This window comes from Entelurus aequoreus, linkage group LG11 (genome assembly GCF_033978785.1).
Source record: "Entelurus aequoreus isolate RoL-2023_Sb linkage group LG11, RoL_Eaeq_v1.1, whole genome shotgun sequence".
NCBI classification, from domain to species: domain Eukaryota; kingdom Metazoa; phylum Chordata; class Actinopteri; order Syngnathiformes; family Syngnathidae; genus Entelurus; species Entelurus aequoreus.
This window is the reverse complement of record NC_084741.1, coordinates 58,194,216-58,219,623: the sequence shown is the minus strand read 5'-3', so window position 1 is coordinate 58,219,623 and position 25,408 is coordinate 58,194,216. Positions and strand designations below refer to the sequence as shown.

Genomic DNA, 25,408 nt, shown 5'->3' with positions numbered 1-25,408 from the left:
TCTTTTGAGTAGAGGATGAATAACCGCTTTTTTGAATGCTAGGGGAACAGTGCCAGAGGAAAGTGATAAGTTTGTAATATTTAACACTGATGGACCTAATAATACAAAAAGCTCCTTGATAAGTTTCCCAGGAATTGGGTCAAGTAAACATGTTGTTTGTTTTGTCCCATTTGTTGATATAGACTTAGTAGACACAACGTATATTAAGTATATTGAGTTTTATTCAGACACTGAGGCAGCCGACATGTCAACATAGTTCCCTCCATGACATGCCATATCCCAGCAGCCCCCACTGCCCCGCCTCAAGCATGAATAGCCGTAAAGGGCAACATAGAACTGTCGTAAAGTGTTCATTGGAGAACAACACACGTTAACAATCTCCCTCTTCTTTCTTTAAAATAAGAAAAACAAAAGCCAAGTGCAACAAGGGAAAAGGCAATTGAAAAACATTCAAGAAAATAACAAAATACAATCAGCATTCTCGCCTGTGTTTTTTTTTTTTTTTTTTTTTTTTTTTTTTTTTTTTTTTAAACAACAATTAGGGTGAATTCCAATTAGGGTGGATTCCACAGTCCTTCACATAGTGCTTTCAAGAGCACTAGGGATGATGCCCCCTTTTTCGTCAGACAGTCAGCTAGTTGGGCTTTTGTCACTGACCAGAGCACCTTTTTGATTGTTTTACTCTGAATGAGCTCCTTGATCCCGCTTATATCCAACCGAAGTCTCTTCTCTGTGACCTGTTTAGTGGACTTAAGGGCATCATAAAGAGAGTGATTGTCAGTCACACAGACCAACGTGGGAGCATTTAATTTGGTGGTCCCAGTAGTGAGCTCCGAAAAAAGAGTAGAAAGGAAAATAGCATTGTCTATTCCATCCGACATAGCGAGTGTCTCTCCCGCAAGGGTGCTCCGCACCACACGCCTGATCCTCTTAGATTGCCAACAGAGAGGAGAAAACTTCCCGTTTTCCCCCATGAGAGTGATCAATGTCCCTCCTTGAGTACCTCCATCAGGCAAGTTTCCCAGCGAGGCATCACTGAAGACAGTCAAGTTCAAAGCATCATTATTACCCAAATGTTGAAATTTCAGAGTAACCTTTCCTGCTTTAAGTTTACGAATCACCTTATTTGCATCATGAATGGACTGCACAGTAGCATTTTTCAGAATAGATGCCAAAATACAAGCGTCAAACATAACATCAGGTCTAGTTTGTTTTGCAACCCAAAGAATTTGTCCTATTTTTGATCTCAGCTGCTCTCTTTCCGTTTCACTAAGAGCTGAATCTCTCTGTATAGCACGTGCTGGCTGCATGTTTATGGGTTGCATGTTGTCAATATAGCCCTGCTGATTCATCTCAATTACACCATTTACAGTGGCAATGTCCATTCCTACATAGCAGAAATTATCATGTTCCTCACGTCCCACACGGAACGCACACTTCAGTCGAGGAATCACATCAGTTACAAAGTTTTGTGAACCTGCCCAGAGAACATCATCCACATGACATGCAAGTACCCCTTTAACTTTGCATTGTTCATCCAACCAATAAAAGACTGCAGGATCCACTTGTGACACTTTACCACTTGTGCTCAGCATTATTTCTTTCACTCTATTATACCAATAAAGTGATGCATCAGCAAGACCATATACACATTTCTTAAGTTTCCATAGCACCCCTTTACTGTTTGCTTCTGGGGGGGGGGGTGAACATGAATGTCCCTTGATAACTCCATGCCTTGCAAAAAGGCAGATTTAATGTCCATAGAATGGACCTTCCACTGATTTTGGCTAATCACTGCTAGCAATAACCTCAGGGATTCAGAAGCACAGGTTGGTGAATCTTTTTGCACCTGTTGGATATTGAACTCTTCAAAACCCCTGGCTACAAGTCTAGCTTTAGGCACAATACCGTTCTCAGTTTCTTTTAGACTACAGACCCAACGGGTGGAAACACATCTTTGGCCTGTATCTTCAACTTCTTCAAAAACATTATTATTGTTCCAGTTTTCAATCTCTATTTGTTTAGCTTCATCAAATGATATGTCTTTTGTTATAAGTACATCAGCATCCATGACTTCTGAATCGGACTCAATGCTGAGACTATTCACACGTGACAGATCAACAGCTTCTTTTTGACCATGACTCCCATCATTTTCAATAAATTGCAGGTTATACCAATTTTTATACCCTCCTGTGGCTTTGCCTGCTCTACCTAGGACTTTTGCTTTACATAGAACACTTTCATCACTTTTCATAAAGGTTACAGTATGTCCCGCTTTTACCTTGACACTGGACACAGGAATAACAGGGTTATCATTATAGACATTGTGCTCCATTTGAGTTTGAATTACATCATTATGAGTCACTAACGAATGAGCTCCCTCTCCTGCATTGGACTCTCTGTCACTTTCCTGTTCGTTATCAGCATCTGTGTTTTGTGTACTGAATGAGCCACCTGTGGCTCTGTTCACTACATCTGTGTTTTCACTGTCTGCTGCTTGATTCTGTACAATTATCTCACTGTTTGTGTCATCGAGAACCTCACTTTGAGCAGTTGTGTGTAACTTATTAAGCCTCAAGTGATGTACTCTAACAAGGATACCACCATGTCTTACAAATACAACAGCCCCATCCTGACCAATAACTACCCCTGGTCCCTTCCACTCTGTACTGTCAGCTCGTTTGTAATAGACCTTGTCTCCTGTCTCATATTTTTCATCTGTGGATCTGAGCTGCTTACGTAACGCTCTCCTTATTCTCTCTGAACATTCAGCTTCAGTGAAAGCCTTCCTAGAAGCATGCAACGCTGATATGTGTTGTCCTACCCTTGCACTAACAGTAGTGCCTTCGAGTGCAGGTAGTTTATCAATTAATACAGAGGGAAGGTTAGGGTTTTGACCAAATACCAGTTGATGTGGGCTATAACCATGAACACTGTGCATACAGTTCTTAGCCATAAGAGCCCAGTCTAGGGCAGTGTGCCAGTCACATCCATTTTCCCGTCTCACCTTCAGTAGGATGTCGGTGAGAGTCTGATTGTGTCTCTCCAACAGCCCGTTGCTCCAGGGACTGTATCCTGCTGTTGTCCTCGTCTCGATGTTGAAGTTTTCGGCCATGTCACGAAACTCTTCATTATTGAACTCTCCACCGTTGTCGCTGTACAAAATACGAGGAGGGCCGTGAACACTTATCCATGTGTGGATGAGGGCGTTGACCATTTCAGAGGCCTTCTTTGTCTTCACAATGCTTCCTGCACTGAACCGGGTGAATTGGTCGATCACATGTAGATACCACACTCCTGGCTCCAACTCATGCAGGTCCACCGCCACCGTCTCATTATATTCTGTAGCTAGAGGCAGACCAACAGCTGGCCTCGGCTTCGCTTTGCTGTATCTCTGACATATGTCACAATCATGCACTATTTGTTGCAAAATAGTGAGGCAGTCCTTGTCTTTATTACCCGAGCTTTGAATTAGCCTCTGCAGCCTGTCTGCAGATGCGTGGCCAAACTGTTTGTGTAGCTTGAGAAGGATTTTGCGCTTTTCGGCTGAAGACATGTTTTCTGTCACTGTCAGGACTTCATCTTCAGCTGTCGCTGCAAGTATCACGTCATCTTTCATTTGCTGTGTTGTGCTGTTTTTGTCTCTTACGTCCACACAGTAGTGTCCTGAGCTGGTGAACTCAAGAGGAATCTGCTGTTTAAACATCACTGCTCTGTCATTCTCCATATCTAAAACAGTTCCTGCCTTCTTCAGTGAGGACTTACTCAGCAGCAGTGGAATGTCAGCGTTGACCACTTCTGTCTCAATGTGACATTTTGTTTGTCCTATTTTGGCAGGTAGTTTCACTTTTCTGGTGGAATATACTAAGTTGCCATCTCCAAAACGAAATGGTCTTGAACTGGTGTTTTCTGTCCTCATCATTTTGTCTGTCTGCTCTTGACTGAGACAACTAACATAACTGTCAAGCCATTTCTCCCCACATACTGTACGAGTGCATGCCGTGTCTATGATGGCTGATCCCAGGGATTCAGTTATGAAAATCTCAGCGTCAGACATAGGGTCATTTGTCAACGTTATGTTAACTTCTTCTACATTTTCGTCTTCTGTTAGTCTTACTTGTTCGTTCTTCTTGTAAGGACAGTCCTTGGCCCAATGAAATGTGCTTTGACAAACGGCACATCTTGAACGCTTACCGAACTTATCCAATGGGTTGGTGCCCGGCAACGGTGTCCTTTCACTCTTCTGTTGAAACGTGTTCCGTCTTCCCTGTCCTTGTCGTTGTCGTTGTTCAGTGAAGAAAGCTGCATCTTGGTTTAGTTGAATCCCGTGCGACAAACCTGGCGCCGTTTTCGCTCCAAAAATCCGCTTGAGTGCCGACTTCATGGACGCAAACTTTAGGTCGGGGCACGCCGTTAGTGCAAGTTGTCTGTTTTTCTCATCGAGGCAGGCCGTGTCCAACAACTTGAAGGCTAACACAGCATCTGGAAGCGCCATGTCGTACTTTTTAATTCGATTGTATCGCTGCTCAAAGTCAATTATGTAGTCTGCCATTGAAACGGAACTGTCTTTCATTAAACGATCAAACTGGGAATACGCTTCGTACGCGCGGTCCTTTTCTTCTTGCTGAAACACACCGTCCAGTTTTGCTAGTAATGTCGCCATACCAGTGTCTTTGTCCAAGTCGTCTGCTGGTATCTCCATAGCGATATCCTTGGCTCGTCCTTCCAGACCCAAAGCCACAGCAAGCGCCTGCTTCTTCTTGTCGAGTTCGGTAACTCGTGCCCATATGTTAACTTAATTTTTCCAACATTCATACGGCCTGGTTTCGTCAAACTTCGGCGGTACTCTGTAGTTCGCAGCCATCTTCAAACCATCCTCTGCTACCAATGTTGATATAGACTTAGTAGACACAACGTATATTAAGTATATTGAGTTTTATTCAGACACTGAGGCAGCCGACATGTCAACATAGTTCCCTCCATGACATGCCATATCCCAGCAGCCCCCACTGCCCCGCCTCAAGCATGAATAGCCGTAAAGGGCAACATAGAACTGTCGTAAAGTGTTCATTGGAGAACAACACACGTTAACACCATTTACACATTTTAACAATTCCTCCAATGTTATTTCATCAAAGAGAGAGAAACTATTTTGGAGGGCAGTGTCCGTCGTATATACAGTCGTTTCTGTGTTAATAGAACCCAGTTGTAGCTGAGATGCATTGTCTTTAATCTCTTTTCTAATGACTTCAATTTTCTTATTAAAGAAATTCATAAAGTCATCTGCTGAGTGGGTGGAGCTACTGGGAGGAGTCCCTTTTTGGGTTAGCGATGCTACTGTACTAAACAAAAATTTAGGATCAATAATAATGTAATATGTAATATAATGAATTGCATGCTTTTTGTGCACTTTTGTTTTGTTTTAAGAGTTTACATTCTCACATTACTCTTTGAAACTTAGTAATGCAGCTGTTTCTGCAAGATAATTTTTAGCATTGTCGTGTGTATTTTCTGTAATTATATATGGATTCTCGCATCAGATGATAACTACTACGTATTGTCTTTTTTGACTTTTTGTTGCTTTATTCTTGCATAAAACATTTTTAAAATTGTATTTATTTTTATAAATTAATCAGTCCAACAAAATAATACACAATAATATTCCAATTCCGAAACCAAACCCGGTCCACCACATTCAGATTAGCAATCAACAGAACAATTGAGAGGACACACAAGCATGACACAAAACAATCTAAAAGTACTGAAACAAAAATTAACAACATCAACAACAGTATCAATATTAATATGAATTCCTACATAGCAGTCAGTGTTTCCCACACATTCATTTATTTGTTGCGGCCCGCCACGAAAGAATTAAGGCCGCCACAAATAGATTTTTTTTTATTTGTTATTTTTATTGTATTTTTTGTCCTGTCCAGCTTCTCAGGCAAATCATATAGTTGATGTAGATGCCCATATCGGCTGTTCAGATTTACTTTACAAAAGAGAAGTGTAGGATCAAGATTTTTTAAGCTCTTTGTTCAGTGGATCAGATGTTTGATGAAGCTCTGTGTCTATCTACCACCACTACTGTTTTCTGTTTATTTGTTACTGACTGTGGCAGGACACCTCTGCCTCTGTTTCACTTTATGTTGCTGGTAAATAATGTGATTGTAGTAGTAGGCTAAAGTTAAATTATTTAGTATGCACTAATTAAAGGGGCAGAGCTTTAAGAGACATTTTAGCTTTTATATTTTTATAACATATTTTTTGTAAGAACCACAATTAATACATATATTTCAGTGAATAACTTATTGTTCAAATCTGTATATAAATAGATAGATAGATAGTACTTTATTGATTCCTTCGGGAGAGTTCCCTCAGGAAAATTTAAATTCCAGCTGCAGTGTACACAATTGTAAAAAGTAAATAATGGGGGTATAAATGGAGACGAAATAGAAAATATTACAATAGAATAAAAATAAAAAGCAACGATGAGAATAAAAATATAACAGTAAAATAAGAATATAACAAGAGAAACTAGGCAGTAGTGACCATGTTATGCAAAAGTATTTCACTGTTATTGTTTTGCATCCCCTGTCATCCTAGTACCCCCCCTTCCCCCCAGAAAGGAGTTGTACAGTCTAATGGCGTGTGGGACAAAGGAGTTTTTGAGTCTATTAGTCCTGCACTTGGGATGAAGCAGCCTAGCACTAAACAGGCTCCTCTGGCTACTGACAACGGTATGCAGAGGGTGACTGGCATCATCCAGGATGCTCACTAGTTTTTCCACAGTCCTCTTCTCTGCCACCGTCACCAGTGAGTCCAGTTTTATTCCGATCGTAGAACCGGCCCGCCTGATCAGTTTCTCCAGTCTGGAGCTGTCCTTCTTAGATATGCTGCCCCCCCAGCACACTACGATGTAGTACAGAACACTGGCAACCACAGACTGGTAGTACATCCACAAGAGTTTTTTTACAGATGTTGAAGGAGTGCAGCCTCCTCAGGAAGTACAGCCTGCTCTGTCCTTTCCTGTACAAGTGGTCTGTGTTAACAGCCCAGTCCAGCTTATTGTCCACCCACACCCCGAGGTACTTGAATGAGTCCATGGTCTGTACCTCGACTCCCTCGATCACAATAGGTTGTGACCTTGGACTCGACCTCCCAAAGTCAATGACCAGCTCCTTGGTCTTTGTAGGATTGAGCTGCAAGAGGTTCCTGTGGCACCAGACAACAAAGTCCCTCACCAGCCTCCGAAACTCCTCCTCTCTTCCGTCCCTGATGCACCCGACGATGGCTGTGTCATCCGCGTACTTCTGGATGTGACACAGCTCTGAGTTGTAGCAGAAGTCAGCGGTGTACAGGGTGAACAGAAGAGGGGCCAGCACCGTTCCCTGCGGTGCTCCGGTGCTGCTGATCACAGTGTCAGATGTGATGTCCTTCAGTCTGACGTACTGTGGTGAGGTAGTCTGAAATCCAGGCAACCAGGCAGGGGTCCACTCGCATTCTGTCCAGCTTGTCCTGGAGAAGGCGGGGCTGGATAGTATTAAAGGCACTCGAGAAGTCCAGGAACAGGATCCTCACAGCGCCATTTCCCTTATCCAGGTGTGAGTGGGCTCGGTGCAGCAGGTAAAGGATAGCATCCTCCACACCAATGCCTGCCCGGTACGCAAACTGCAGGCTGTCCTGGGCATGTTGCACCTGTGGTCTGAGGAGGCTGAGAAAGAGCCACTCCATTGTCTTCATTATATGAGAGGTGAGCGCCACTGGTCTGTAGTCGTTCAGCTCACTGGGGCAGTTCTTTTTGGGAACTGGAACAATGCACGACGTCTTCCAGAGGGTGGGCACTCTCCCCAGCTGCAGGCTGAGGTAGAAGATCTGCTGGAGTGGTTCACCCAGTTCTGCAGCACAGGTCTTCAGGAGTTGGGGGCACACCTTGTCTGGGCCTGCTGCTTTCCTAGGCTGTAGCTTCCTCAGTTGACCTCTGACCTGGTCCGCAGAGATGACTAATGTCTGCGTAGAGGTGGTGGAGGGGGGTGCTTCTATGGCTGGGGGGGAGGTGCGTTGAGGGGAAAAGAAGAGGGGGTGGCTGCGATGGGGAGTGAGGGGTGGAGAGGACACGGCCTAGTTGAAACGGTTGAAGAAGTTATTCATCTCATTGGCCCTCTCTATTGTCCCCCCAACAGCTCTGGTCTTTGTCTTGTGGCCTGTGATGGTTTTCACACCTTCCCAGACCTCCCTCATGTTGTTCTGCTGCAGCTTCTGCTCCAGCTTCTTCCTGTAGCTGTCCTTAGCCTCCCTCACGCGTTGTTTCACCTCCCGCTGTGCTGCTCTCATTGCCTCCCTGTCTCCACTCCTGTACATAAAGTGTTGTAATTATATTGTAAAATGGATGGATGGATGGATGTTTAAAACAAAACTGTTGTAAATTATGCAAATTACTCGATTATGTCATGGTGACCACGCCCATAGCCACGCCCCCACCGCCACAGGTATCTTGGCAGTTTATGGGAAACACTGGCAGTGATTAGAAATGCCTCATTTACATGATCATCACAGCCACTTATAAAAACATAGAAAAAATTAACAATAGTGTCACAGTTGCTTACACTTCCATCACATCTCAGAAGGTTGACAACACATCGTGTCCAATATTTTTCAACAAAGATAAAATAAGTCATATTTTAGGTTCATTTAATAAATGAACAAGAGTTTCCTCAGCTGCCCAACACTTTATACATAACTTGCTATCTACTGCACCAATTTTATACAGCTGAGAAGATGTAAAATACAATCTATTCAAAATCTTATATTGAAAGGGCTTATTGGCATTTTTCCAAATATCATTCAATGATATGTCTCTTTCATCTAAAATGTTTTAAGCCGATCATCCATTTCCGAGCTCATTTGCATTTCTAGTACGATGTTCATTTCTTATTCCATAAAATCTTTTAATTTATTTCTTAATTGTATCTTGATTAAAAAGTTAATGGCTATTAAAAGACATACTTTCAGAGGATATGCATTTTTTTACAGCATGTTTTAAAGAGATAAAATTAAATATATATATTTCTGGGTAGATTATATTGATCAACTAATTAATTGAACTGTTCAAAGGAGTTTACATGAATACTATGATGAGGTTTAGTAATACCTCTGTCTTTCCATGTTGTCCATTTGACCACATTTTTTAAAAATAATGATATTAGGATTGTACCCAAGGGTTTGATTCACAGATGTAATTATGTTGATTCCAAGTATTTTCTGACAGTTTTAGAATGCTAAAGGTAGCTTCTATTGGGCTCTGCCTCAATTCATTAGGTATTTTTTTATGTAATCCAGGCTCCCCACATCAATGTCCAAATTCATTTACAGGATTTTTTCTATGTTGATTCAGTCCTTATCTGCAGAAGAATGGAATAAGTGGAGATATAATAATGTAAAACGTTTGGTAATTGTAGTCCTCCCTTATCTTGTGGGCTAGACAATCTTAAGTATGAGCATCTGGTCTTCTTTCCATACAATATAAAATGTGATGTCATTGTATGTATTTTCTTGAACCAACTTTTATTAATTAGGACAGGCATCATTTTCAACATATAATTAACTGTTGGCAATATACTCATTTTTACTATGTTCACCCGACCCCAAAGTGATATTTGGAAACGTGACCAGCTTTCCATTTTGGATTCTTTGGATCTTATTTTTTAAATGTTTAAGGTTTACATCTCTGCTTGTATAAAGGTTTGGTGTAATATGCAGTCCTAGATACATGATTTCTGCCTCTTTTCATTTAATTTTGGAGTTCTGAACTTGCGATTTCTTGGTGTTTAAGTGGTAATATTTCACATTTGTCCCAATTTACTTTATACCCTGATAGACAGCCATATTCAGTGATCACCTAATTGATATAATGAAGAGAGGAGTCAACATGTGACAGGTAGAGAATTATGTCATCACAATACATTGATAGCTTATTATACTGAGAGCCAATTTTTATACCATGAATATTATTTTCACTTCTTATTTTTGCAGCTAAGGGTTCAATAATCAAATTAAATAATGATCCAGATGTTTTTAATGAAAAAGGTTCTGAAATATGATTATTGGTTTTGACTGTTACTATGGGCCTTGTATAAAGTATCTTAATCCATTGTATAAAATTATCTCCAAATCCACATTTACGTAATGTGCAAAACATAAATTACCAATTTATGCGGTCGAATGCCTTCTCTGCATCAACAGTACATACTGCTGTGGAATAAGGGATAATATATAACATTAAACAATTTCCTTGTATTGTCTGAAGATTGTCGACCTTCCTTTAAGCCAGTTTGGTCAGTATGAATTAATTTTCCAATTACACTTGATAATCGTGTGGCTAGGTTTTTTGCCAAGATTTTGTTTTCCATATTGGCTCGGGATAAAGTTACTGCAAATCAATTGGTCTTTATCCTTTTTATGTATCAATGAGGTATGGGAAAAATTGAAGGTTGGAGAAAACGATTGTTTATTAAATGAAAATTGGTACATTTGTAATAATAGAAGAGACTAGTCTTCACTGAATATTTGATAACATTCTGTATTGTAGCCATCCGGGCCAGGAGATTAATTTTTTTCAAATTAATTTATAGCTTTTTCGAATTTCCATTAATTGATTTTTTGTTATGCCCTGATAATGATGGAAGTTGTACTGCGTTCAAATATGACTGCATAACTTCTATGCTACAATCTTTCTCAGGCTCATATACGTTTGTATAAAATGTTCTGAACGTTTCATTGATTTGCTAGGGATCAACAGAAATACTACCATCTGAAAGTTTAATATTAGATATATGATTTCTAGTCATCTGCTTCTTTAATCTTAACGCAAGGAGCTTTTCAGCTTGTTCGCCGTATTCATGAAAATGTTGCCCTATTAATTTTATATTCAACCTTCTGCTTTATTATATTATCATATTCCATTCTTTGTTTGCAAAGTTTGATCCATGATTCCAGATTATATTGTTTGGACAATGTGTCCTGCAATTGTTTGATTCCATTCAATAATTCATTTTCTTCAGCATGTAATTTTTTATTCTTAAAGCTTGCAATCCTAATAAGTTCTCCCCTTACACAGCACTTAAGTGCTTCCCATATTGTGGAGATGTCAGAGACAGAATCCTGATTATTTTTGATAAAATCTGAAATAAATTATTTAATTTTTCATTTATTTTCCTCACTTTCTAGTAAAGAACTATACATTTTCCATTGTTTGAATTGGAAAGCGACTGGTGGAAAGCTTAAGTCGATTTGAATTGGACTATGATCAGAAATAGTTATTGGGTGGATTTTAACATGCACCTTTTCTACAATTGTCTTAGGAACAAAGAACATATCAATTCTTGAAAAAAATTAAATCCTTCTCACGTGGATTTAAAGTTCTCCAAATATCTATTAGGTTAAGAGTTTGCATTAATTTCAGAAGAGAAAAAACAGATTTCTTGGGTCTAACAATCTTACCAGTTTTATCAATATTTGGATTTGTTGTTAAATTTAGATCACCACCCATAATAATATCAGAATCAACATAATTTGCCAATTGGAGCTCCATGTCACCAAACAAAGGTTTATCGTTACTGGGTGCATATAAGTTTACCAGTGTGGTATTGTTATGAACTATATGGCAATTTGTTATCATATATCTACCCTCTGGCTCTAAAAATATACTATTTATAATATAGTTAATATTTTTTTTAAACATTATAGCAACACCAGTCCAACACCAACTATCTCACCAACCCATCCTATTTTCAAATATTTTAAATGTTCAGTTTTCAAATGGGTTTACTGTAGAAAAGCAATATCAGGAGAAAGATTGTTTAAATGTTTCAGAATTGTTCTTTGTTTCACCTGTTCATTTGCATCTTTTACATTCCAACATTTAATTCTAAAACATTTTCTAGTCATTGCAATATCTTATGTTTGTGTTAACTGGTTTTCTTCCTTGTGTGATAAAAATTATCAAACATAACATTTAGTAAGTGTCTTCTCAATGCATATTTTAAATGGGTTATTTTTCCTTATCAATCCCCCTAACTCTCCCCTCCCATTGCCCTTTACCACAAAATGGAATAATTTAAATAGCAAAACAAGCATGCTTTAAGAGAATAAAATAAATTAAAAAAAATAATAATAAGGAAAACAAAACCAGAAGAGAAGGAGAAAGCTAAAAAGTGAAACAGTAGAAAGAAAAAAACAAAAAGATTCCAAAATAAAAACACGCAAATATCACCAATCAATCAAGTAGTTGTATAAAAGAAAAGAAAAACAGAACCAGGCCAGTAATACATCACAACAAACAGTTTGGACAGAAATAAAGAAAAATATAAGACTTTTTACTTTATACCAGACTAAAAGTCGTACTTTTTACCTGGAACAACTTTGAGGTTAAACGTTTCCATGACTACCTGTGCATGCATAATGTCATCATCTCGTGCCATTGTTTTGTTGCGGTTGCAATATTTTCTTTTCAATCCGTTTGGATTTTATCAATACAGCCGCTCAACCAGTATGTATTCTTGCTTTTGATTGATCAACTTCCAATGCTTTTAAGGGGCTGTGAATAATTTACAGAAGTTGCACAAAGCATTTATTGTATTTTCTTTTCATTTCAGATCCCGGCAATGCAAAGAAGGCTTGTCACGCCATACCCCAATGCTCCAGATCTCAGTATGTATGAAGATAAGGATTTGGATTTGGCCTTTAGCCCCAAACCGGAAGAAGAATTGGATCAATTGAACAGGTACACAGGTTTAAATATTAATGTCCGTTCATAATTAATACTATATATAGTGTGTTTCAAACTAATCTGTTTGGTACCGTGGGTAGACGACACTGAACTATAAAAAAACAACTAAACAATACATGATAATTATTCTAATGTATGTTGCTGATTATCCAAAACCCTCTCCCATTAGGGATGTACTTTTTAAGAAAGCCAAAACTAAGGCGAAAAAGAAACCAAGGCGACGCTCTGACAGCTCAGGAGGCTACACTCTGTCGGACATTATTCATAGCCCCCCTGCTGCAGGTACAATGTACAAATGCTCACACTTATTTCAAATGTTCTACTCACCCTATATCACATGCATCAGTTACTTTTTAAAGTTGTCGGCCTAATTTAATGTGCAATAAAATGTCACAATTTAACTGACTTGCACTTTCTATTCTCAGTGGTTTCCCCACGCTTGGTGAAGACAGGAAAAGGCACCTCCACAGAGTCACTGCAGGAGTTGCTCACATCAGACTCCGAGGGTAGCTGCATGGGACTTGGCAGCCCCCGAGACATGCAATCGCCAGTATGTCATGACAGAGCTGAGATTAGTGTCGGATTGAAGAGCCCACCCAGTACCTTAACCTCAAGGAATGGCCTCACAACTCCCCCGAGCTCTGGTCCACAAAACATCCCCAAGCTCCTTCATAGGTAAATCGTGTTTGTTTTCCTCAAATGCTCTTCATGAACAAATAATTGCGACATCAAGTCATTAAACCAATTAATAAGAAACTGTAAAGCTGGTCTCCCCTTTTGTCATCCTATTCTTCTGGAAATATTAGGTAATATATTTGCCACTCATCCCAAATACAATTTGTGAGGACAGAGGTCACTGATGCAAACTTGTCATGTTTTTCTGCAACAAAATTCCAACAATACTAGGAGTTATTGTTTTGTGCACTGTGGCACAGCTAAAGTACCGTATGCTGAAACAAAAATGGCCTTCGCTCTGTTTCAAAATAGAGATGACGACCATGAGATCGGACCGGATTGTAATTCACCTTTTTTTTAAACTGATCAGCTGCCAAGCTTTACTGCAATTGTGTCCAGGTGTTTACATGGCTAGAGATTTTACTATAGATTGTACTCATGTACACACATGCAGAAGTTGCATGAATTTTAGTAGGGTCATGTCTTCCAAGAACACCGGCTTGAATTTCAGAGCAAGCTGCAACGAATTTGTCGTTGACTCGTTTATCCACAGTGAAAAGCCGCTTCTAATACACTAATGGTGTGTTCCATTTGTACTGGGAAGTCAAATTTTCCGAGTTCCTAGTCGGATTTCCTACTTTGAAAGTCGTAAAAACCTCCAACTCTGAGTTGGCTTTCAAAGATGGCTGCTCTGGGTCTAAAAAATAATATAAGCCTCTGTAATATCCGTTATTAGCACTTCTGACCAGTTTTTGTCAGATTAAATCAGCCGTATACAATGTATTGTTGGATTTATGCAGTGAATGGTAATGTTACTGTAGTGTAAATTACTTATTTTTGTACTGCATCGCTAGCAATAGCTTTTTTGTTTGCTTTTTTTTCATCCACCGTGTTTGAAGGTTGCAGAATTAGCGCATATTTTTCCATAAATTGTTTCTATTCAGATAAGGTAAGCGCATGAATAGCTTTCGTGGATGTGGCTATCTTTAATTTTTCACCTCCCTTACCTTAGCTTGGCTCTGACGTCAGTCTCACATCTGATTTCCAACTGCCGAGGTTAATGGAAAGCACCATTATCCTCACCACCATGGCGGAAAATAAACTAAGTTTCTTTCAAGTAGCATTGTCACTAGAGGAATAGGGGAAAATGAATGGCTAAGCATGCTACACGCACACACACACACGCACGCACGCACGCACGCACGCACGCACGCACGCACGCACGCACGCACGCACGCACGCACGCACACACACACACAAACACACACAAAATGCTAACTGCTGAATTCAATGTAAAGTAGGGGTGATCGATCCAGATTTCGATACTATCGATACCTTGTATGGTATCAGTGTGTAAACGATACAAAAGTATCTAGATTGATATTTTTCTTTTTGTTCTTATTACAAAATAATTTTTGGGTCGTTTTTGTTATTGTTTACAATCTCTCAGAGTAAGTCTCTGGATACAGGAAGGCTTTGAGGGAAAAACCCAACTGATTTAAATCTTTAGTTATTGCGCATTAGCCACTTTATTTTGCTAAAAACATTATATGTAGCACCACACTTTCAATACATTAAGTGATATACATATAACAGTACTAGCAAATTCTAAATTTGATAACATAATCTTTATAAAAATGTGTTGTGTTTACTTTAGTTGCTTGCTATACAGCATTTTCTGTTTAATGATCTATTGTCAAAGTATGGGATCAGGACTCAAAATCATATCGGGATCAGAGGCCAAAAATGTTGTTTTGGGACATCATTAGTTGAAAATAATATATTGGGGGGGATACTTGATATGGTACAACCTACCAACAGATATATTAAGGAGGAAGTCTGTTTTTAATCATTTATATAGATACAGATTGCACATGCAGGTTTTGCAGTTGATTTTAAAAGTAGGTTGGTGAGTTGACCCATGAAACTCTTGACTAAGAACCCTCAATTTTCTCCCACTTTATTTTGAGGAGGTGGTTTGAAGAAAATGTCCTGCCATAGTTAATACATTTAGTTCCAGTCCTGTGAAGTAACTGTGTATTTTCAATTTGTAGACCTGCCAATCCACCCCCTGTCTTGGATCTTAGAGCTATCATGGACATGGAAGCCAATTCTGTACAGACCACCAAAGCAGTTCCCAAAAGCCCTGCCAAGTACAAATACGCTATGAGTCTTATTAATGAGGATGTTTACAATAACTATTTACATCACACAACATCTTATTTGGTGTGCTCACCTTCTGCATGTATTTTTCTGCTTGCCTTCAGCATCAGCACCCTCAGCAAACATTCTTCTCCTATGACTAAGCTGTCCCAGAAGCAAAGGAAGATGTTAGCATTGGCAAGTAAGGAGACCAGTGTGGAGTCGACAGCATCCAAACCCACTCCTATAGTCACGCCATCCAAAAGCAGTAGTAGGAAGGCCTGGTAAGTGTATAATGTTCTGTCCATGAGTAGGCCTGGACCGAGAACACATTTTGCTAGACAATACATTGGCCTGCAAGTTATTGTCGATAAACGATATTATTGCCATATTGCTATTTTTTGAGACCAAATTAACCATTGATGTAATTATAATACATAATCATATATTTTAACATTGTAATTTAAATGTAAACTTTGAAATACCAAAATAAATGCAACAAACAAATAAGAAAAAATAAATACATTTCTGCAAGCAAAATTTTGCACTTAAATACAAATCACCAACCAAAAGCAATAAAATAAGTTCTGTCTCTGTTCTACCAATCAGTTACACTTTATTTCTAAGGGGTTTGTTATACGTAAACGAAATGCAAGACATAGTGCTTTACAGACTTAAAAACAATACCCTGATTAACCAACATCACACACACACACACACACACACACACACAAACACACACACACACGAACAAATGAATGCATGGCTGAGTACAGAGGGGCTAGGTGAGTAAACACTATCCCAGGAGCCATATGCACCAGGAGGTCACAAAACCACAGCCACCGGGACGCTGACACAAAGCGCCTCCACAGCACGACCGATAACTCCTGTTACAAAGAGCTCCCTCTGAGGAACGCTGGAAAGTAAAAATAATAATATATTGAAAATAGTAAGAACCATGAGTTAGAATAAAATATGAAATACAAGTTAGACACATGAAGATTAAAAAATACAGTAAATATATCATAAATAGAACTAAATCAAACATTGCGTAATTAATAGGTTATAAAGTAAAGTACGAATGACTTACATTTTTTTAAATAAATATTAGGTAGAAGCCAAATCAAAAATGTGGCTCTTCAGCCTGCTTTTAAAAACATGAACATTCTTTGCAGCCCTGAGGTCCTCTGGCAAACTGTTCCATAGACAGGGGCCATAATAGTGGGAAGATGCCATCCTGTGACTTTGTGTCCTCACTTTTGGAATAATTAGAAATCTCACGGTCCTCGAAGGTTCGTAGGGTAAAACCAAATCTGAAAGATAGATGGCAAAATACCATAAAAACATTTATAAACCATGAAAATAACCTTAAAATTGATCCTGGAACACACGGGGAATCAATGAGGGACGAGCGATCCGATTGATCGTCCGGTTGATGGACCTACCGAATATCAGCCCAGGACTATCCATGGGTGGGTTGTTATTGTGCACGGTTATTGATTATCGTATAAGCCCGTTTTATTAGAAAAAAAGCAAATGTTTTGTATAGTGGTTCTTAGGGATGGATGATATATCGATATACTCGATATATCGCGGGTTTGTCTCTCTGCGAAATAGAAAATGACTATATCGGGATAGTCAAGTATATCTTCTCACACAGTTGCTTTTAGCTGCGGGCATTACCACTGCATGCGTTTCCCACTCTTTCTTGTCTGTCCTTCTCACAGAGACATAAACAAGCGCACCTTCTTACATACGTCACGTGTGCCAACGTCACACGCCCTCCCCGAGCAGAGAGGTAGCTACTTGGGTAACATTAGCTGTGATGCGTTGCGAGTGGTAATACGAGAGAAAGAAGGTGCCAATCTGGTAACAAATGAAGGGAGAATTAATTCCCAAGAAAAACAGCACAGGGTCCATCGTCTGGCGGTGGTTTGGCTTCAAGCGGGAATATGTTGAACAATTATGCGGCAAAAGCGTTGCTACAAAAAGTAGCAGCACTGCTATTTGATTTCCTATTATGGAGCTCATTTTTATTAGACACTTATTGAAATATCTTGTGTGACATACAAAAGTGCACTTTATTTGTTTTAAACTATTGTAGTGGCGTTCTGTACAAAATGTGCACTTTAATTTAGTGTTGTTTTGATATGTCATCTTAGTGACATCATGCACAAAAGTGCACTCATAGCTTGTTTTAAAATGTCTCTGACAAGCTTGCACTTTCTGTTTTGAAATGACATGAATGTTTGTGCCACTGCTTAATAAATACAGTTTTGCTAAATAGACTTAGTTGTGATTTCCCTCTCTGCATGAAAGTTTAAAATGAGCATATATTAATGCAGTATGAACAAGAATGTTTTTAATGTAGACACATAGAATCATACTGGTGTGATTATATACATCAAGTGTTCATTCAAGGCTAAGGCAAAATATTGCGATATATATCGTGTATCGTGACATGGCCCAAAAATATCAAGATATTAATAAAAGGTCATATCGCCCAGCCCTAGTAGTTCTACATGTGTCCATTTAGTACATTATTTAAGCTAAGTCTGAACTTTTACCTCATCAGGGCAACAGCAATCCAGTCCCCATCGTCCTCATGCTCATTTCGAACACTACTGGAAGAGGAGGAGAGCCAACTCATCAGAGCGGGGCAGCCTGGAAATCAAAAGGTTCTAGGTGCTCAAGGGTCCGCAGTCTGTGTTGTACCTGTCAGTAGGAAGGTGACGTTTAGATGCGATGAGCGCAGCGAACTGGAAAAACCTTCAGGGTGAGTTAAATGCATGTATCTTTTCTTACTACCACTGGGGGGCACTGTTGTAGTGTAATCATTACACAGTAGTACACGTGGTACAGTACAGGGCACAAAATACAGGTGCCTCATAAAATTCAGTGCATCTGAATATTCATTTTAAAAATAAGTAACATTAGTCATGGTCATTTTACATCATTTTTAACTTAAAACATTAATAATTAATTTTTTTAATTAATTTACCTGACAAATCACTTGGGCCATTAGTAATGTCGAAAAACAGACAATTTGACCTAATTTTTAATGGTGAAGACAATACAAAATGACACTTTTTAATTGAATACATTCAAAGGGATGAGCAGCCCTGATCCCAGAAAACAAGACAAAACATAAATTACAATGAAAAATGGAAACCCTGCCCTGTTTGTGTGTCTCATTAATGCTAAGTATGTGAGGCTCAGCTGTTTCTCTTGGAGTGACTGCAGTCGAGTGGCTGCCGTGGACACAGTGAACCCAGTAAAGTGAAAGATTAAGTTTTAATCTACAACCAACACACCATGTTCCTGTAATTGCAACAAAAGCTGTAAGAATAAAAAAAAAAAAAAGAATTGGCCTACCGTGAGAAAGGTGTTTTATAATAACAAGTGTAAATACACAGCACACCCATATTGTTATAGGCAAGTTAGCATGTGGAATGTTTTGACTAAAAGGAACGTTTGTTGGTTGCTCTGCTTTTGCTACAGTTCTTAAAATAGAACAAACAGGCTGCCATCTTTTATACTATTTATAAAAGACTACATTGTGAATATGTTGTCTTTGCATAGTTAGTTGAAGCTGTATTCATCCACCACGCAGTGAGACACACACTAACCAGTGCAAAACCACACCCATCCATCCATCCATTTTCGCTTGTTTTATGATTAATTAATAGAATGACTAACAGCAGCATTTACATTTTGTATGTGTTTGAAAGCAGCAAGTTATAGAGATGTTACTTACGTGGATCTGCTGAGCATTCAAACTTTATTAATACAGCACATTACCAGATGCATCTTCTTAGAGTATAAAATCCCATATTAAACTTCAAGAAAGCAAATTAAAAGCTGTAATATACTGTCATGATATCCCAATGATAACTTAGTTCAAAATTAACTTCCTCAACTATACTACAATAATCCCTTGTTTATGGCTGTTAATTGATTCCGGGCATGACTGCGATAAATGAATTTTTGCGAAGTAGGAATCATTAATTACTAATCGAATATTTTCAAAGCTAGTGTATGAAAAATATTTTAACTACTTTCAAATACATTTTTCAAAATTATGAGAGCCCTAAAGACATGAAACAACACTCTTTAGTCACCTTTACACTCTTTTATATAATATGGTAATGCTGCCTGAGGCTGAGCCAATCAGTGGCATGATACTGAACAGCACGCTGTGATTGGTATGGTCTCATCTAATGGACAACACGACTGTAGTATTGATATTTTTTGTTCATTTAACTACTTTTATGCATTAAAATGCTTTATGCTTAAAAAAAATTAATGGGACGAGGAACTACTGTATATAATTTATTGCTGTGTTTTTACAAACATTTTTTTTTTTTTTTACAAAGCACAAGTTCTGCTGCAAAAGACTCCACAAACAAAGCTGACATGCTGTTTTGAATGTACTGTTTCCATCCATCCATCCATACGTACATTTTCTACCGCTTGTCCCTGTTTCACCGTAACTAATATACTGTAAAAAAATAACTTGTTATTTGCATTTCATTCTCGTAGTGTCTTAAAATATGTTCCAAGAATTTTAGTACACTTTGTTTAGTGTGACAGTCTAACTGACTGAAGCAAGGGTTTCCTAATATAGACTGTGGTGTAAGTAGGGTGACCCGTTCAAAATGACCTGGTCAGTTCAATTGACCTGACCTTAAACACAGAGTTGTCTTGACTTTTTAAAACCTCACACATCTAGACAGGCACGCATGCACATGTAGAATCTTTAGTTGGTTACCATACTTATCTGTGAAACCCAGTGAAAATGTTTTTTTTTTTTGTATGCGTAATTACTGCAAATCTGGAAAGTTCATCTTCCTGCATCTCTGCTATCATACTTGTGCTGTATATTTACCTTGTCGATTTTTCAAAGGCCTACTGAAATGAATTTTTTTTATTTAAACGGGGATAGCAGATCTATTCTATGTGTCATACTTGATCATTTCGCGATATTGCCATATTTTTGCTGAAAGGATTTAGTATAGAACAACGACGATAAAGATTGCAACTTTGGGTATCTGATAAAAAAAAGGCTTGCCCCTACCGGAAGTAGCGTGACGTAGTCAGTTGAACATATACGCAAGGTTCCCTATTGTTTACAATGATGGCCGCATGAAGTGAGAGAGATTCGGACCGAGAAAGCGACAATTTCCCCATTAATTTGAGCGAGGATGAAAGATTTGTGGATGAGTAAAGTGCAAGTGAAGGACTAGTGGGGAGTTGAAGCTATTCAGATAGGGAAGATGCTGTGAGAGCCGGGGGTGACCTGATATTCAGCTGGGAATGACTACAACAGTAAATAAACACAAGACATATATATACTCTATTAGCCACAACACAACCAGGCTTATATTTAATATGCCACAAATTAATCCTGCATAAAAACACCTGCGTGTTTGTTATGCTAGCTCCTAGCTCCTCTGCTAGCTCCTAGCTCCATAGAACACGCCAATACAATTCAAACACCTGATCAACACACACAATCACTCAGCCCAAAAGACCGTTTACCTAACCCAAGGTTCATAAAGCTTATATATTTTTAAAAAGTTACGTACGTGACGCGCACATACGGTCAAGTTATCGAATGTTTAGCAGCCAAGGCTGCATACTCACGGTACCTGATATTCAGCTGGGAATGACTACAACAGTAAATAAACACAAGACATATATATACTCTATTAGCCACAACACAACCAGGCTTATATTTAATATGCCACAAATTAATCCTGCATAATAACACCTGCGTGTTTGTTATGCTAGCTCCTAGCTCCTCTGCTAGCTCCTAGCTCCATAGAACACGCCAATACAATTCAAACACATGATCAACACACACAATCACTCAGCCCAAAAGACCGTTCACCTAACCCAAGGTTCATAAAGCTTATATATTTTTAAAAAGTTACGTACGTGACGCGCACGTACGGTACGGTACGTGTTATGCTAGCTCCTAGCTCCTCTGCTAGCTCCTAGCTCCATAGAACACGCCAATACAATTCAAACACATGATCAACACACACAATCACTCAGCCCAAAAGACCGTTCACCTAACCCAAGGTTCATAAAGCTTATATATTTTAAAAAAGTTACGTACATACGCAAAAAAAAGCCAAAGCTGCATACTCACAGTAGCACGTCTGCGTCTTTGTCATCCAAATCAAAGTAATCCTGGTAAGAGTCTGTGTTGTCCCAGTTCTCTACAGGCGTCTGTGTATCCAAATCAAAAGTCCTCCTGGTTAGAGTCTCTGTTATCCGAGTTCTTCCATCTTGACTGCATCTTTCGGGAATGTAAACAAAGAAGCGCCGGCTGTGTACTGTTGTTGCTGACTACGTTCGAAAAATACGTCCATTTCGCACCGACAACTTTCTTCTTTGCTTGCTCGGCTTCCTTCTCCATAATGCAATGAACATGATTGAAACAGATTCACGAACACAGATGTCCAGAATACTGTGGAATTATGAAATGAAAACAGAGCTTTTTCGTATCGGCTTCAATGTGGAAGGCATACCCGTGTTCGCCGGGCTACGTCACACGCATACGTCATCCTCAGAGGCGTTTCGAACCGGAAGTTTAGCGGCAAATTTAAAATGTCACTTTATAAGTTAACCCGGCCGTATTGGCATGTGTTATAATGTTAAGATTTCATCATTGATATATAAACTATCAGACTGCGTGGTCGGTAGTAGTGGGTTTCAGTAGGCCTTTAAGGAGTTCACTGGATAAACTAAATAGCTGTGTGCGTTTCCGTAGTGACGCTGGTGATGCTAAACGGAATTGATAAGGGAAGCTTTCATGTCACACTGTCATACAGAAGAGGAAGTGTGTATAGGGTTTCTCCTGGTATTCAGTTAAAATGATTTCAAACCTCTGCAATACTGCTCCCTTCCTAAAGTCAGAATTAATCGACAAGTCCGTCTGATCCCCAAATGTGAGATTTTTCCCTCCTTTCTGAAGAAAGAATGAATGGATTCCAAATAAATCTTGTACTTCACCATATGTATCATGGGGAATAATGAAAACATGTCTTTCCACATCTAATAGCAGCTATGAAGAAAAAAATTACTTAATGGTCACACAAACTTGACAGCATCTCATTCAGGTCTCACTAGAAGTTCATTATTCATCATTATGTATACAAAGAGTCAAAGGGTGACTAGTACATCTGTGGATTGAGCATGTGAAAAACCTAATGTGGTGGGTGGCTGTGTTATTGTATGCGGCTAATAATTTTAACCAGTAGCAAAAATAATACATTTAATTTTTAATAAAGCAGACAACTAAACCCCAAGAATAGACATGTTCATGAAACAAAATTCGTATTGCAGCGTCTTTGTGACAGTGCCGCATTTGTTGGCTGCTGGCGTGATCTTGGAGGCAGAGAATGTAGGCAAAGCGCAAGCAGGAGCTCCCTTTATTTGGTACCATGCGAAAGAAAAGTAACACAGGTCTTTTAGGTACTCAGAAAACAACAGTACACTTTGGCATACAGAAGATGATGAACCAGCACGGAAGGAACACAGTTGAACTAAATACAACCAATGTACAATGAGGAACAGGTGTGCTGACAGGACAAGCAACACAGGCTAAAGGTGCTGCAAAACAGAGAAACCAAACAGGAAATACTACCAAATCAAGAGCACCACGACAGGATTTGATACCAAAACCAAACGCAGGAAAATAAAAACAAAATCCAAACAGTCATGTGGTATTGCAGTCTCAGCTCTAATGTGAAAGGATTAAATTCAACACTGTTTAATTAAGCATGGTCTAAATCATGGTCCGCACAGTACAGGAGACATTGGTAGCACAGTGACATGCAAGGCGTAATTAAGCCAGGTGGACAGGCGGCCAATCCCACAGAAGCTTGTCAGTAGTATTTCACTCCTACCAAGACCCTGCATCCTCTTGCTGGCTATCGCTGTCTCTTGCTCGCCGCCTCACCCTTGTCTTCCCTTTAGGCCATGGGTGATGGCCGCAGCAGCAGCGGGAAGCCCGCCCCTCCCCTCTCTGGTGACCTTTGCTTCCATTGTGGAGGAGGAGCGGCAGCAGGAAGCCGCACTAATCCGCAGCCGAGAGAAACCGCTGGCACTCATCCAGGTAACACAGCTTGTCTATGTGTCGTAGTGCTCTGACTGACACACACACACACACACACACACACACGCACACACACACTTGCCAAACAACATGCATATTCTCCTTTTCTTTCTCTGACTATCACATTTCATTCTGAACAGTGTTAGAAATGAGAATGAGTTTCTTAACTTCTTCCATTTCCAACTTTCTTTCAACACCTTCCTGAAGTGCCTTTCCCAATTAATTTATATTTGTCATGATCAAACATGTATTATCATCATGCTATGAGTGTCGTCACTTTTTCTTACCCTCCCTCAGCGGGTGTATGGTTTTACTCTCCACATAGCACCCTCAAATATGTCTCCTATTTCCTGACGTTCCTTTCTTCTCTCTTCATAGATTGAAGAGCGGGCTATCCAAGAGCTTTTGTTCCATTACGAGGCACGCAACAACCCCGACGAACTGATTTCAGTGGAGAGGGCCTCCTCTGGTCCCATGGCAGCCCCGATGTGGAACAAACACTGATTACTAGCTACTTTATACCAGTGATGTGAGAGGATTATTGGCAGGTTGCGCTGACCTCATGCTCTCACACTTTAGAAATATATGCTTCTTTTCTGCACAGTGTTACATCAAATTTTCTTCCATTGCTGCTGATTGTAATGTTAATGTATGTTACTAAGTTAATATAGCCCATTAATGCTAAATGCGGATCAGCAGCGGTGCTTCTGTTTGTGAACTTTTTTTGTTAGTTCAATTCCATGACTTAACAGCTTCATAATTGTTATTGCAATGGAAAGTTGCCAAAGAAAATGGATGGAGATGATGGAGCTAAAAATAAAAGTTCTCCATAATCCTGAGAAAGTGCCAACTTGTGGCAGTTTCCACATTGGTTTTTGTAGTTGATTCAGCTACATAGTTGAGTTGCAGTGATTGTATGATCTCAATGACATCTAAAGTGGTGGTGTGTTCATAATTTGGTGTTAGTGATTCATAAATACTTAGCAGTGTTAAATGTGTGAAGCTGGCTTTACCCCTCATATTTGAAAGATTTAGCACCTTTTAGTTTTATTTCTTGTTTATTTTAGGATTTTCTGGAGCCATTCCAGGTAATGCAGGTACTTTCGTTGAACCATGTATGACATTAAGTTAGTATAATAGTGTTGTCTGTCTATAAAAGAGGCTATTGTATGAAAAAGGGCATGCAATAAAGTATTGCAAGTGTGCAATGACCCAGTATTTCTGCTTGTGTGACGAGAGCGCAGTGACATCTTTATCATCCTTTAATCATTCCTTTTCCATTTTGTTGCAGAATCTTTGGCTGCCTCTTGACAAGTTTGCTGCCCCGCATGTACAACAGATCATTAGCACAACTCAGCCTCTAATTGACTCCGATGACCCTATCGAACGCAAAGTGTGGAAATTTAACGGGTTTATTGGACGTAATTACAGGTAGAGTATCACATCGGAAGTCGGAAAGAGACAGCTCGTGAGGGACATACTAATCACTCATTAGGGTCTATTTAGCTGGAGCCCCTGTTCATCTCACTACCATAGCATTACAAGTTATGCAGGCAATGTGATCCAAACAGACTTTGATTTTATTCCATAGGTGGCCAACTTAAAGAAAAAGAAAGGATAACAAGACTTCTTATCTCTTGAAAATCTTAACACAGGGGTGTCCAAAGTAAGGC

At 39.3% G+C, this 25,408-nt stretch overlaps 1 protein-coding gene across 1 annotated transcript in view; it reads left to right on the top strand.

The window, feature by feature from the left end:
- The window catches only part of LOC133660280 (inhibitor of Bruton tyrosine kinase-like), a 48,634-nt gene extending 23,688 nt beyond the window's left edge, over positions 1 to 24,946 (top strand). Inside the window, exons 21-28 of the mRNA XM_062063598.1 lie at positions 12,657 to 12,784; positions 12,960 to 13,072; positions 13,216 to 13,465; positions 15,520 to 15,618; positions 15,733 to 15,891; positions 18,183 to 18,383; positions 23,597 to 23,735; positions 24,114 to 24,946. Coding sequence (XP_061919582.1) covers positions 12,657 to 12,784; positions 12,960 to 13,072; positions 13,216 to 13,465; positions 15,520 to 15,618; positions 15,733 to 15,891; positions 18,183 to 18,383; positions 23,597 to 23,735; positions 24,114 to 24,239 — 1,215 coding nt within the window. The 3' untranslated portion in view covers positions 24,240 to 24,946. The remainder of the gene's footprint in view (positions 1 to 12,656; positions 12,785 to 12,959; positions 13,073 to 13,215; positions 13,466 to 15,519; positions 15,619 to 15,732; positions 15,892 to 18,182; positions 18,384 to 23,596; positions 23,736 to 24,113) is intronic.
- The last annotated feature ends 462 nt before the right edge of the window (positions 24,947 to 25,408 follow it).